We start from the raw sequence: 13270 nt of genomic DNA, 5'->3' as shown, positions 1-13270 counted from the left end.
TATATATATATATATATGAATGACAGGCTTCTTTCAGTTTCTGTCTATGAAACCCACTCACAAGCCTTTTGTATGACTAGAGCTATAGTAGAAGACACTTGCCCCAGGTGCCACAGTAGGATTGAACCGGAGACCATATAGTTAGCAAACAAGCTTCTTAACCATACAGCCAGCCACAATTGTGCCTATATAGATTTATACACAAAATGCAAAACAGAAATAGGCTCGTACAATTTGCATAACAGGCACCCTATCTAGGCAGGTAGTAACTTCAAATAATAACCAACAAAGAATATGGGGAACTTTTTAGTTTTGAAGTAGAATAGACAACCTGTCTAGTGCAGGAGGCTTGATAAAATATGCCTAGTCCACACTGTGGTGGTTTGTGAAGAAGATGATCCATTATAAAAAAAAAAAGTACATGACTTTCAGAGCAGCAAAATTTATTTAGTTTTTTTGTGGCTGTATGCCCAGATGATGAAAGACTGCAAAGAATGAAGCCTATCCAATTCATACCAGCATGGAAGACAGACATAAAATGATACTGATGATAATGAGGATGGGGGAGGGGTGATGGTAATGGTGCTTGTGGTAGTAGTAATAGTGTTGTTGGTGACGATAATCATGATAGAAAGGAAGAGAAATAAAGAGGACCAAATTTTACATACTGGATTTTTCTGGACACTTCCTGAGATAAACTGGAGTAATATCCACATCAAGTGGTCTCGGCCTTGTTTTAGATTTCGGTCCTTCAGCTGAAAAGAAATAAATGCATTGATATATGAGACTATGAAGGCAAAGGATAGGAACCCTCTTAAGTAATACAATTAAATACACATTCACAAACGCAGATGACCCCATTAATTGCTGCATTTTGTAACTGAATTAAGCACAGTATGCAAGCATACTGCAAACATAAACCAATAATAATGAAGGTGGTGGTGGTGATGAGGATGATGATGGTGGTGGTGGTGGCTACAAATGCAATATTACAAGACTGCTACACCACACTATGTCCAGGTTACTACCATATTTTCCGGCATATCAGTTGGATTTTTCATGTTAAATTAACAGCCAAAATTTACAGCAAGGTTGACTTATACACTAAGACAATTTTGGGAAACCAAAAATTTGTGTGAAATGTTAGCAGGATTTGGAAAGATAGTGATGATGTTTGAATTGTATACCTGAAAATATGGTATACAATATTACTGGACTGTTACACCAATAGAGTATATCCAGATTACTATACTGTACCCAATACAGTATTACCAGACTGTAATACCTTATAGTATACCCAGATTAATGTACCCAATATAATGTAACTAGACTCACACCATACAGTATGTCCAGATTACTATATTGTACCCATTACAATATTACCAGAATGTAATACCTTACAGTATACCCAGATTACTCTACTGTACCCAATATAATGTAACCAGACTTACACCATACAGTATGTCCAGATTACTATAATGAGCCCAATGCAACATAGATACTTATATCATACAATATGAATAAATGTCCATAATCAGGGAGTTATGCTGTTATTCCATTAAACTTGACTATAAATGAGCTGCTGGCAAATTAGAACTGTTTGAAAGAAGAGAGATGACAACAACAGCAACACGATATCTGGTGTGAACAAACCTTTTCATATAGAGACATAACCATGTGTGGGAAGCTGACAAACTGGAACAGTACAAAGAATATTAGTTGGCTACCAAGATGCTGCCAGAGTAACTGACCAAATTCACTTTCATCTTTATCGGCATCCTCCTTCTCTGACCGTTCCATGGCAATGACAACTAGATCTACGAGTTGCTCTTCTAGTACTTCACATCTTTGTTTGACCTGGCATAAAATAAATGAAACAAGAGGCTGAATGTAAGTATGATAAAAAAAATGCATTATTATAAGGGAAAAGGTTCTCCTTGAAGATGAAAGGAAGGGTTTACTGGAGTTGCGTGAGATCTGCAATGCTATATGGGAGTGAGACATAGTGTCTGAGGGAAAGTGAAATGGCAATTTTGAGAAGGACCAAGAGAGCAATGGTTAGAGCAATGTGTGGTGTGAAACTAATGGATAAAAGGAGAGCTGAGGAATTGATGGAGATGCTGGAGTTGGAGGAATCGGTGGAACAGCTGGCATGGGCAAATGGAGTGTGATGGTATGGACATGTGCTGAGGAGGGATGAGGATCATGTTCTGAGGAGAGTGATTGAGTTTAGGGTGAATGAACCGTGAAAGTGACCTTCACTCACCTGTTTTGTAACACCAAGCATATTACACACCATTTCACGAGAGTAAGGTTGTTCAAGAACATAACAGAGTAAACCTTTCTGGGGTTCCAGCATGTCCTAAAATAGAGAAGAAATTTGTATTTTCTTTTTTTCATGCTAGAAACTGAACAGCTTAAAAAAAAAACTTGATATATGGCAATCTAAAAGCATATAGATCACATCACAGATAACTTGACTGTCAGCCTACTGACAATGAAGGATATTTTAAGTGTTAACAGTCAGAAAATACTCAGAAAAAATAAGAATTTTTTTTTCTTTTTTAATAGAGCCCACAAGCCAAAAATAGATCTAAAACAGGTACAATATCGAATTATTGATTTTTCCAAACCAGAAGTAGTCAGCTTGGTTGATACATTCTAAATTAAACAAATATTAAATTTACTTAAATAATTAAATGAAATAAAGATATTGCTACATTAGTATAAATGAAATGAGTTTATTAATACTAATGTGCAAAGTACTGACAAACTATTCTGACAACCATGGGAATTTGAACTTCCTGCTTGTAAATTAGCATGGATTACAAGAGGTCCCAGACCATCAATGTCTGGAAAGTCAGTATTGCCTGTATTAGGAGTTTCCTCTATTTTACTTATTTGAAAGAGATCAGAAAAAATATATAAAAAAGACTCCACAAATCTTCAAAGTAATGGGCATTGTGGTAAAAGTGTCTTAATATTTTTATCTTAATTTTTTTCTTATATCTTTATATCTTTTTATATCTAAAACAGAATGTAAAAGAACATCTATTTCTCGATACTTGAACAATCATTCACACTGAAGAACAACAAATGGTATAAACTGTTTTATTTACACACAACAGATTCATTTTAAAATTTAGTCCAAGATTGAGGGACATTGCCTATCACTCTTGCAGAGTCTCTCAGACTAGGAAAATTACAACAGTTTAGCTTGAACTTCAGTGAGATTGTGTTTGTAGAGGAACCTTGGGTAGAGTGAAAATTCCAGAGTTACAGTTCTTGCCTATGAAGTTTAGGCAATATGGGTGTGTGCATGTGTGTGTAAGGAAGCATGTGCACAAGATATGTTGTTCTCAAGAGAAAAGGGATGATGCATCAGATACTTCTGGGTATCTAATGCATCTTCTCATGTACAGTCATATGTAGCTGATAAGTTAGAACTGCTCACTGTCAGTAGCTGGCGATTTGGAGACAAAAAGTGAGCATAGAAAGCGATACAAGCAACATTACACTAATATATCTTTTCCTTATCTAAACCAATAAGGTGTGACTTAAGTGCAACCTGGCTGCCTTTTTCACCAAAGCAAGCAAATATACAAATGCATCACTACTGGCTCAATGAAAGAGAAAGATAATTACACTAGTAGAGGCTGTAGGTTTTAATTGAATGTTATTCATATGCAGGAAATGCATAGTGCTATTAATGAGTTTTCTTAATGAGTGTAACTAGATGTAACATCTTTACCACCATCTCTTTTCCTGCTGGGGTAGCTCCTCTACAGCAAGACACTTCTTTCTTTCCCTCTATCATGCTTTAACCTCTCATCACTTGGCATAAAGCCATCTACCTCAATACTATACCCCACTGGTTGTAGGTCTTCTTTTGTAAGTTACTTAGTGTTCTCATTAGTGCCAGTGACATGTGAAAAGCACTCAATACACTTTATAAAGTTGGTATTAGGAAGGGGCATCCAGCTATAGAAAGCATGCCAAAGCAGGCATTAGGTCTTGGCATGGTTCTCTGGCTCGCCAGCTCCTGTTGAACCATCCAAGCCATGCCAGCATGAAAAATACATTAAATAATTATGACGGTAATAGTGATTCAAGATTAGCACTGCATAACTGACAATGAGAAGTTTCACTCTACACAGAATGATTGATTCCTTATTGACAGTGGGGTAAACTGTCTTATTGGAGGCATATATTATAGAAAAGTTATCACTCACCTTATCGTAAGGTAATGCTCCACTGAGTGCAAAGCGCAGATTGCCAGCATTAAGGCGCCAGACATGATTTGAAGTGGAATATCCAACAACTGGAAGTAAATGTTGTCTCCCTACAAGATAAATAAATTGAAAACATTGAAACATGATAAAATGATTTTTTTCAAATTGTTTTTTTTTTTTTAAACACTTCATCTTATCAAAAATAAGAGTTTGTCTTCTCTCTATTTTTTATTTTGTCAATAGCCCAAATTACAATAAACTTTCCACGAACCTTGTTGATACTTTGTTGGCGACAGCCATGGCTGGTAAGAGCAGTTTAGTGGACAGTTTTCTACGTGTCAATATAAAAGATGGAATGGTCTTATAGCTGGAATGCCTTCACAGATGTGTTGTATTGGCAGACCTTGTTCGAAACAACAAACACCACAAAGCAGGTCCCACAGAAATAGACGAACTAAGTATTAATTTCATGCTGAATGAAAAGCTGATCCTTCCAGTGATATTTTAAAGTTAAGTACCCCTCAAGTAGAGAAGCTACTTATCGGAGAAGAGTTAGTTACATCAAACCCAATCGCTTTATAGGTTACCTCCCTTGAACAAATTATCTCCCTTAATTGTCAAAGATTCTCAATATTTTACTATTTTTAAATTGGATGCACAACCCCTAGTTTGGATTCTTCTCATTCTCTCATTGTACCCGTATATAAAGTAAACTTTATTTGGGTGCTTAAGATATCGAATAGGAAATGGAATAGCATATTACAATTACTGTAACATAAATTCATGTAACAGATAAGTTAATACAGCACATACAATAACTTTAATCGCAAATATCTACACTTATAGTCAAATGATTTAATAAAAAGAAAAAAATAATTAATGAGTGGCAAGGGAGATAACTAAAAATCAAAATGACCTTACTATTCTTAATAATAATCCTTCAAATATTTTGCCTTGAGGGATTCAAGACAGGCTGCCCCTGGGAGCTTCTCTATGCTGATGACCTTGCTCTTATAGCTGAATCATTATCCAAATTAGAGAAGTTCCATGTATGGAAGCAAGGTCTAGAATCAAAAGGCCTTAGAGCTAACCTAGCAAAAACCAAAGTCATAGTAAGTAGGAAGGCAAATCACAAATCCCTTCAAGTAGATGACCCTGCTCAATCTGTAGAAAAGGTGTAGGTAGCAACTCCATAAGATGCACCCAGCGTAAGCTTTGGACACATAAGGGAGGTTAACAGGGAGACTAAATTTTTCTATGTGGAAGGTAGACAGGTACAATAAACGCTAGAAATGCACAGAAAATAAATTCCATCAACTGCCAGGGGAACAAGCTAGAGGTAGTAGATAGCTTCCATTATCTAGTTTACCAAGTTAGTAGTGGAGATGGATACTTCGAGAGCATAGCTATGAGAATAAGGTTAGGCTGGGCAAAGTTCAGAGAGCTCCTACGCTTGCTAGCAACAAAGGGCTTCTCTCTCAGAGTGAAAGGCAAGATTGTTTGATGCCTGTGTGCAAACAGCTATGCTGCATGGCAGTGAAACATGAGCTATGACAGCCAAGGGCATGCGTAGGCTTGGAAGAAATGAAGCTAGTAAGCTTCCCTGGATGTGCAATGTCAGTGTGCATCTTCGACAGAGTGTAAGCATCTTGAGAGAAAAGTTAGGCACAAAAGGAATCAGATGTGGTATGCAAGACAAACGATTGTGCTGGTACAGTCATGTGATGCATATGGTCGAGGACAGCTGTGTAAAGAAGTTCCGATCTCTAACTATGGAGGGAAGTGCAATGCTTTGTGAATGACTTTTAGCAGACAGAAACGAACGGTGTGGAAATCTATCACCATTATTTAATGTCTGTTGTTCATGCCAGCATGGGTTGGACAGTTTTGATTAGAGCTGACAAGCTGCATGAGACTCGTCTAGTTTGGCATGGTTTCTATGGCTGGATGACCTTCCTAATGCCAACCACTGTACAGAGTCTGCTGGGTGCTTTTGCGTGGGACCAAGCGGTTGCTTTAATGCGGCACTTCACAGGTGTTTTTACGCGGCAATGCTTTGAGCGGTTTGTATGTGACACTACCAGGTGTGCTTTTGAAGTGGCACTGCCACATGCATTTTTTACATGGCACCAGTACATGACTCTTGTAAGTCAATCCTCACCAGTAGGGTGACTGGTCTTAACACTTCTGCAGCGGAGTATAGGTCTGCTTGAGTACAGCAAGTCACCAGGCATCTCAGTCCTTTGTCATCTCACCTGAAAGGTTCAGCGTCCTGTATGTATGTATGTATGTATGTATGTGTGTGTGTGTGTGTGTGTGTGAGTGAGTATGTCTATTTGCTTGCATGAATGAATGCATGTATGTATGTGTTTGTCCCCCAGCCACTGCTTGACAACTGGTGTTGGTTTGTTTATGCCCACATGACAGTGGTTTGGTAAAAGAGACTGACAGGATAAGTACCAGACTTAAAAAGTAAGTACTCAGGTCAATTTGTTTGATTAAACCATTCAAGGCAGCATAATGAGTGAAAAATAAGTAAAAGCTAAAATATACGATACTCCTACTTACCAGCTATTGAAACCATGTGGGCTGTGAGTCGAAAGCTCTGATTGAACTCAGCTAAGACTTGACCAAGTTTCTGAATGAACAACAGAAGAGAAAGGAAAAATATAAAACTGATATGAAAAACGTAGCATAATTTAATAATCGAAGAAATGAAGAAAAAAATACTGACAGTAGGCTGAAGACATCCTGATTTCCTGCATGAATACAAGGGACGCAATGCATGCCCAAGATATATGAATAAATGTAAATAAAAAGAAATCTTATTTTAATATAAATCTTGTTTACATGAGAGTACATACATGCTCTAAGTATCCTATGTCAATGATATGCATTTAATTATGAAGACTGCATGCTCTAGCTTAAGTGTAAAGAGTCATTGCTGATGTGTGTGTGTGTGTATGTGTGTGCATGAGAGAGAGAAGTGAGGGGGGGGGGGCAATTTTTTTATGAACTTGTTTATCCTAATCAATGAATTATCAAAAGTAAATTTTGAGTTATATATGTATACATACATATGTATACATGTGTGATCAAGCACACAGATGTATGGGTATATACACACTTGATGTACATCATTGTCAGCATGAACCTTATTAACGTCAACTTTTCCATGCTTGTATGAGTCGCACAAGGCTAATAGCACAGTACACAGTGTTCTAACAAGGCACCCATCTTAATTTCAGCATAAAGATTACCTTTTGGTACTAATACAGTTTCATAGCAAATAAATTTTTAAGAAGCCTGCTGTTAACCCTTGCCCAGTTTACAAGAAAGAATCCCTTATTTATACAAAGCTTCAAAACACAAAGTGAACAGCAAACACACCCATAAAAGGCTTCTTTTTTAAGTACCAAATCTACTCACAGAGCTTAGGTTAGCCCAGGAGTAGAAGTCACTTCCTCAAGGTGCCATGCAGTGGGACTGAGCCTAAAATCACATTGTTGGAAAGCAAATTTTTTCACCACACATGCATGTCTACACCTGTTACTGACACTTATTTTACAACAGAGCCTGACCTTTGTGGTACTGCACAGTACTATAACAGTGAAGCTATGAATTAGATATTTAGTCTGTTTCACTTTCTACTACTAGTTGCACTATATAGTGGTATTAGGTCCCTAGAGAGGTGTATTTGCAACGTGGTTTCAATTTTCATTTCTACCAATTTTAATTAATTCACTCTTTGTATCTTCCCTTTCTCATAGATAACATCTTTCAGTCACTAACATCTTAATATCTTTATAAGGAATGTATCACAAACAAAATCAACCACAAAGTCTTCAATAACAAGAGAGTCCCTCCTCTCAAGTACATTTTGTACTCCCTGAGACTTTTGGAACACAATTTAGCTGAAAGAGCAATTGTTACCATACATATGTTCAAATACACTGCTTTTGTTTCAATTAATTTTAAAATAAATGACAACTTTATCAAAATAACTGTCGTTATTATGCTGGTGTTTCAAACAAATTAATGAAAAATTTTGATAGAAGATTTTAATTTAGAACACTTAAAAATAAGGAATTTGTATCATAAAACCAAGGGCAATATCATGTGGGTTAAGTATCAAAAGAGCTAAATTGATTAAATAATGAACAGGATAAATACCCAGTGTGGCCATTTCTTATCATCTGCACAAAGCTTTGATATTTCAAAGATAGCAAGATAACTGGGAAGCAAACATGAATTTCGGTCAATGATGGCTGACACAACCTGAAATGTGAAATAACAGAACAGTTTACTAAGAGAAACATTAGACTCCTTGCAGAGCTATGCCTACACCCTTACATACATACATCATTTTAAAATCTTTTTACTAGTTTCAGTCATTAGATTGCAGCCATGCTGGAGCACCACTTGAAAAATTTTTTTAGTCAAACAAACTGACCCCAGTACTTACTTTTTTTAAGCTTGGTACTTATTCTTTCAGTCTCTTTTTCTAAATTATGGGGACATAAACAAGCCAACACTAGACTTACTATCTCTGTCTTCGCCACTGCCCTAACCATCTCTATGCCTACTATTACACCCCAGCATGCGGAAGTGTCATTGAATAGTGAGAGGGGAGGGGGGGTCAAAATGTGACACACTGACACACAGAAATTAGTTTGCACATTTATTATATTAGATTTCAGAATTACATACTTTCATCAGGTTTGAACTAATACCGAAGAGGTCAATTAATACAAGCACTTTAATCTAACAGTCAATAATTATTAAATGAAACCAACTTGTAAAACTCTTAGCTGTATTTATACAGGCTGCTATGTTATGATATACATGTCTTTCTCATTATCAATCACAATGAGTTTTGGAGCTTTGGAAAGTTTGAAGATAACAAACAGAGGTAATGATCAAAATATCCTATTTTTGACAACATCTATTTTTGTTGGTGATGCCCTAACATAGCCTCATTCCATAAGATAAAAAAAAATATATAAAAAGTAACTGTACAAACCTCAACGGCACAATCCACTTGTGCTCCACAAGATACATTTTCACACGCTGGTATGGTCTGGCACTTTTCCAGAATCACTCTGAGTAAATCACGGCAACCCTAAATATAAAGAATCAGTGATAGAGGGAGTATATCAATCACAGTAATTATAGAAAACAAAGTCTGGTGAAACTCTGTAAAATATAATTGATGTAATGTTGCAGAAAGGTGAGATAGAGAAAGAAAGGTGGAATTACATGAGGAGAAGTAGAAAGAGTATTAGAGAAGAGGGAGTGAAAAGGTGGAAGTAAAAATGGAGATTTAACAAGGCCATAAAGAGAGAGAGATGAATTCAGCAGAAGCATCTAAGTAAAATTTCTCTGCCCAAACGAGCCAACAAAGGAGCCTTTATACAGCTGCTCAATCTGCTAGAAACAGCAGCAATATCTCTCTCAAATCATAACTTAAGAAAGAAGAACATATTAGATGAGGTAGTATTAGATATACTCTATTTGAAAAAGATGGGATGACGACAGATGGATGATCTTCTGAATGAGAGCTAACCTGAGGCTATATAACACTAACCATTGAAACAAATTTTATAAAAGGGATTCAACAATTAGTAGTCCTACTGTACCTTATAGTCGACACCGCCAATGATTTTCCTGATAAGGGCAAAAGTTTGAATCCACTGATCTTTTTGTTTATAATGTAAGTTCTCACTGGTTAATAATGCTTCGCAGATTGGTCTACATGTGAGATACAAATATATATATATATATTAAAAAAAACAGGAATTATAAAATGTACACAAAAACAAAGAGAAAATATATTTCTGTTATTATTATTAACATTGGAAGGTATACAAAGAACTGTTAAATCAATAACAAAGGGTTTTTCTCCCTCTCAGTGCAAAAAAATGGTATGAAGTTTGTTTGAGCAGTGTAAGGATTTAAGGGCCTTTCTGTCTCATTGTTTCTCCCATCCCTATTTCATGTCTTAGTTCTGTTTCCTTTCCTTTTCATTTACTTCTTCCAGCTTTAAATTTATGCATCAAAATAAAAACACAAACATTTATAAAATGTCAGATTGGCATGGTTGTTGGCACTCCATTGCTTACGACGACGAAGGTTCCAGTTGATCCAATCAATGGAACAGCTTGCTCGTGAAATTAATGTGCAAGTGGCTGAGCACTCCACAGACACGTGTACCCTTAACATAGTTCTCCGGGATATTCAGCATGACACAGTGTGACAAGGCTGACCCTTTTGAAATACAGGTACAACAGAAACAGGAAGAAAGAGTGAGAGAAAGTTGTGGTGAAAGAGTACAGCAGGGTTCGCCACCATCCCCTACTGGAGCCTCGTGGAGCTTTAGGTGTTTTCAATCAATAAACACTTACAACGCCTGGTCTGGGAATCGAAACCACGATCCTATGACCGCGAGTCCACTGCCCTAACCACTGAGCCATTGTGCCTCCACAGATTGGCATGGATCCTGCAACATATTATTAGCACAGTGGATTAAAAATGACCGGGTTTGGGAATTTATATATGTCACATTATTGGTAATTCCCCTTCAGATACTAAGGCTACATGGAGGTAATATTATAATACAAAGAAATCACTGCAAACAAAAGGGGCCATCCATCACAACTGACCTTAAATGCAGAATATCCATATGAAATACTGATTAATTACCTTGATGGAACAACATTATTTTCAACCAGCATTTCTAAAAGGTCAAAAAGAGTTTGGGAGCGTTTGCTGTTATGCTGTTTGTGAATACATTGAACAAAGTAACGTAAAAAACTCTCTCTGGCCTCTGGATTTTCCTGTGGTAAACATAACAAGAACATACATAAAAATTAGTTGCGAAATATTTTAATTTAAATTCTTAAATCTGATAGTTGCAGCTGGTTCACATGCTAACTGTAAAATTGATATTTCATATCTAGTTCCCAGTTTGATTTGGTCCACATTTACAACAATGGTGACTAGACTATTAATTCTTAATAGTGTAGCCCTATAGTAGTAAATAAGAACAAGGAGAGGTGCATTACTTTATGTAAGACTTCTAATTCAATAGTCACACTTTCATTTTATTTCCCTTCTTCTTCTATCTATCTTGACAAAGTATTAACTACTCAAAATACTGATAGTTCTTTCACCTCTTCATAGCATAACACAATGACTTTGTACACCTGATTGCAGGTTTTGTTTTTTTTCAATGCTGAGAGATGGTAGTTAATAGTTGGGGCTACATTCAGGTTTCATAGTGTTTGGAGTAGCTATATCTCCTCCTGGGTAGGATATCAGTCTATTGCACAGGTAGTATTCTCGCTACTCTTGACATCTATGTGGAATTTCAACCTGAAGTATTAGCAGGATGTCCAATATTTTATCATCTCATCTCTTTTATAATCAGTGCTAGTGGTGTAGTACAGTTTATCATCATCATTTTACATCTACTGTATATATATGTGTGTGTGTGTGTGTGTGTGTGTGTGTGTGTGTGTGTGTGTGTCTTTGAGTTTGTACCACACAACTGGTGCAGCAGTAACCATCTAAATAAATACCAGACTTAACAATAAATGTTCTGGGGTCAGTTTGTTCAACTAAGTCTTTCAGAGAAGTGCTTCAGCATGACTGCAGTCCAAAGACTAACAAGTGAAAGATGGATTGAAACCAAATGGGATGTAACTCCATGTTTTAATGCAAAAAGTTATATAGCAAACAGAGGTCATCATCTCAAAAACCTACACAACACTACTTACTTGAGGGCAGGAACACCAGATCTTTTTCAATTTTTCAAAATGTTCTTTCTTCATCTTTTTTGAGTCATCCGTGTGGATCATAGTGCTGCAAAAAGCATCAATGGTCTCTTCCTTCTGCAAAAAAAGAAAAACATTCATACTTTTATGATTTTCAGTTTCCTGGTAGGATTTTTGTCCAGTTTGATCAGAGAGGTAAGATCAACTATTTATTGAATCAGGACTTCTGAAACTGGCGGGAGAGAGGAAGTTATCCAGAAACTGTGTGGTAATAGTTGAACTAGGCAATAAATTGAATCTATCAGACTAGAACTCAAAATCAAAGAGCAAGAACAAATCATAAAAGGCATTTTGACTGGCAGAGTGTAACAATTCCATCAATATATCAACCTGGACTAGCACATTATTTGATCCACCTTAAAAATGAAAGGCAAAACTGACCTCAATGAGATTTGAAATCAAAGCACATACAAAGAGCTGAAATGAATACCATAAGGCATACACACACACACATCATCATCATAACCATCATTATTTCACATCCATGTGCCATGCCAGCACAGGTTGAACGGGTTGTCAAGATCCAATAGGCTCATAGACACTGCATCATGCTCCAGGTATGGCTTCTACAGCTGGATTGCTTTCCTAATGCCAATTACTGTACAACATGTACCAGGTGCTTTTCTTTGCACCACTACAAATGCTAAGAGGGGGTGCAATTTTATGCAAGGAGAAAGGAATGGAGAGGAATAAAGCATGAAAGAAAGGAGCCAGAACAGAATAAATTTCATGCTGTTGAGGAGCTACATGACAACTCACATATAAGAAGAGAGGGTGGGAGTGATCGGGTAGTAAAAGCAATGGTGGTGGACCTTCAAGGTATGAGGTGGGTAGGAAAGAATGGAGTAGTGGGGCCAGGAGTAAGTGGAGGAGTAAGGGAATGTTTGATGATCTAAAGCAGCAGAATAGTAATAATGATACAGTAAACAGGAGGGTAAAGAAAACAGAGCAAGATGACATGGTGTTAAGTAAGTTGCAGGAGTGAACAAATTATTTTTATATTCAGATGCTCTTGCTGCTGCCAATCCTCACCTGTTTCCAAAGTGGGACATGTTTTCCAGAGAGAACTCTAAAGAAACAGCATCACTTGGCTGATGGAGATACGCATTTCCAAGCATGATGTCAAGACAAGGATACACACAAACACATATATGTATAAATACAAACACACATATAATTTATTTATTTATTTATATATATATA

General features: G+C 36.7%; 1 protein-coding gene across 1 annotated transcript in view; it reads right to left on the bottom strand.

Moving 5' to 3' along the window:
* LOC106880566 (mediator of RNA polymerase II transcription subunit 23) overlaps positions 1-13270 on the bottom strand; it is a 52496-nt gene that overhangs the window by 34585 nt on the left and 4641 nt on the right. Inside the window, exons 2-11 of the mRNA XM_014930561.2 lie at positions 12011-12124; positions 10935-11068; positions 9872-9983; positions 9256-9354; positions 8406-8510; positions 6801-6870; positions 4233-4342; positions 2267-2362; positions 1654-1857; positions 669-755 (exon numbers count right to left, since the gene is read on the bottom strand). Coding sequence (XP_014786047.1) covers positions 669-755; positions 1654-1857; positions 2267-2362; positions 4233-4342; positions 6801-6870; positions 8406-8510; positions 9256-9354; positions 9872-9983; positions 10935-11068; positions 12011-12124 — 1131 coding nt within the window. The remainder of the gene's footprint in view (positions 1-668; positions 756-1653; positions 1858-2266; positions 2363-4232; positions 4343-6800; positions 6871-8405; positions 8511-9255; positions 9355-9871; positions 9984-10934; positions 11069-12010; positions 12125-13270) is intronic.

The sequence above is a fragment of the Octopus bimaculoides genome, chromosome 8 (assembly GCF_001194135.2).
Source record: "Octopus bimaculoides isolate UCB-OBI-ISO-001 chromosome 8, ASM119413v2, whole genome shotgun sequence".
NCBI lineage: Eukaryota > Metazoa > Mollusca > Cephalopoda > Octopoda > Octopodidae > Octopus > Octopus bimaculoides.
The sequence above is the reverse complement of the archived record's forward strand: the minus strand, read 5'-3'. Positions and strand labels throughout refer to the sequence as shown.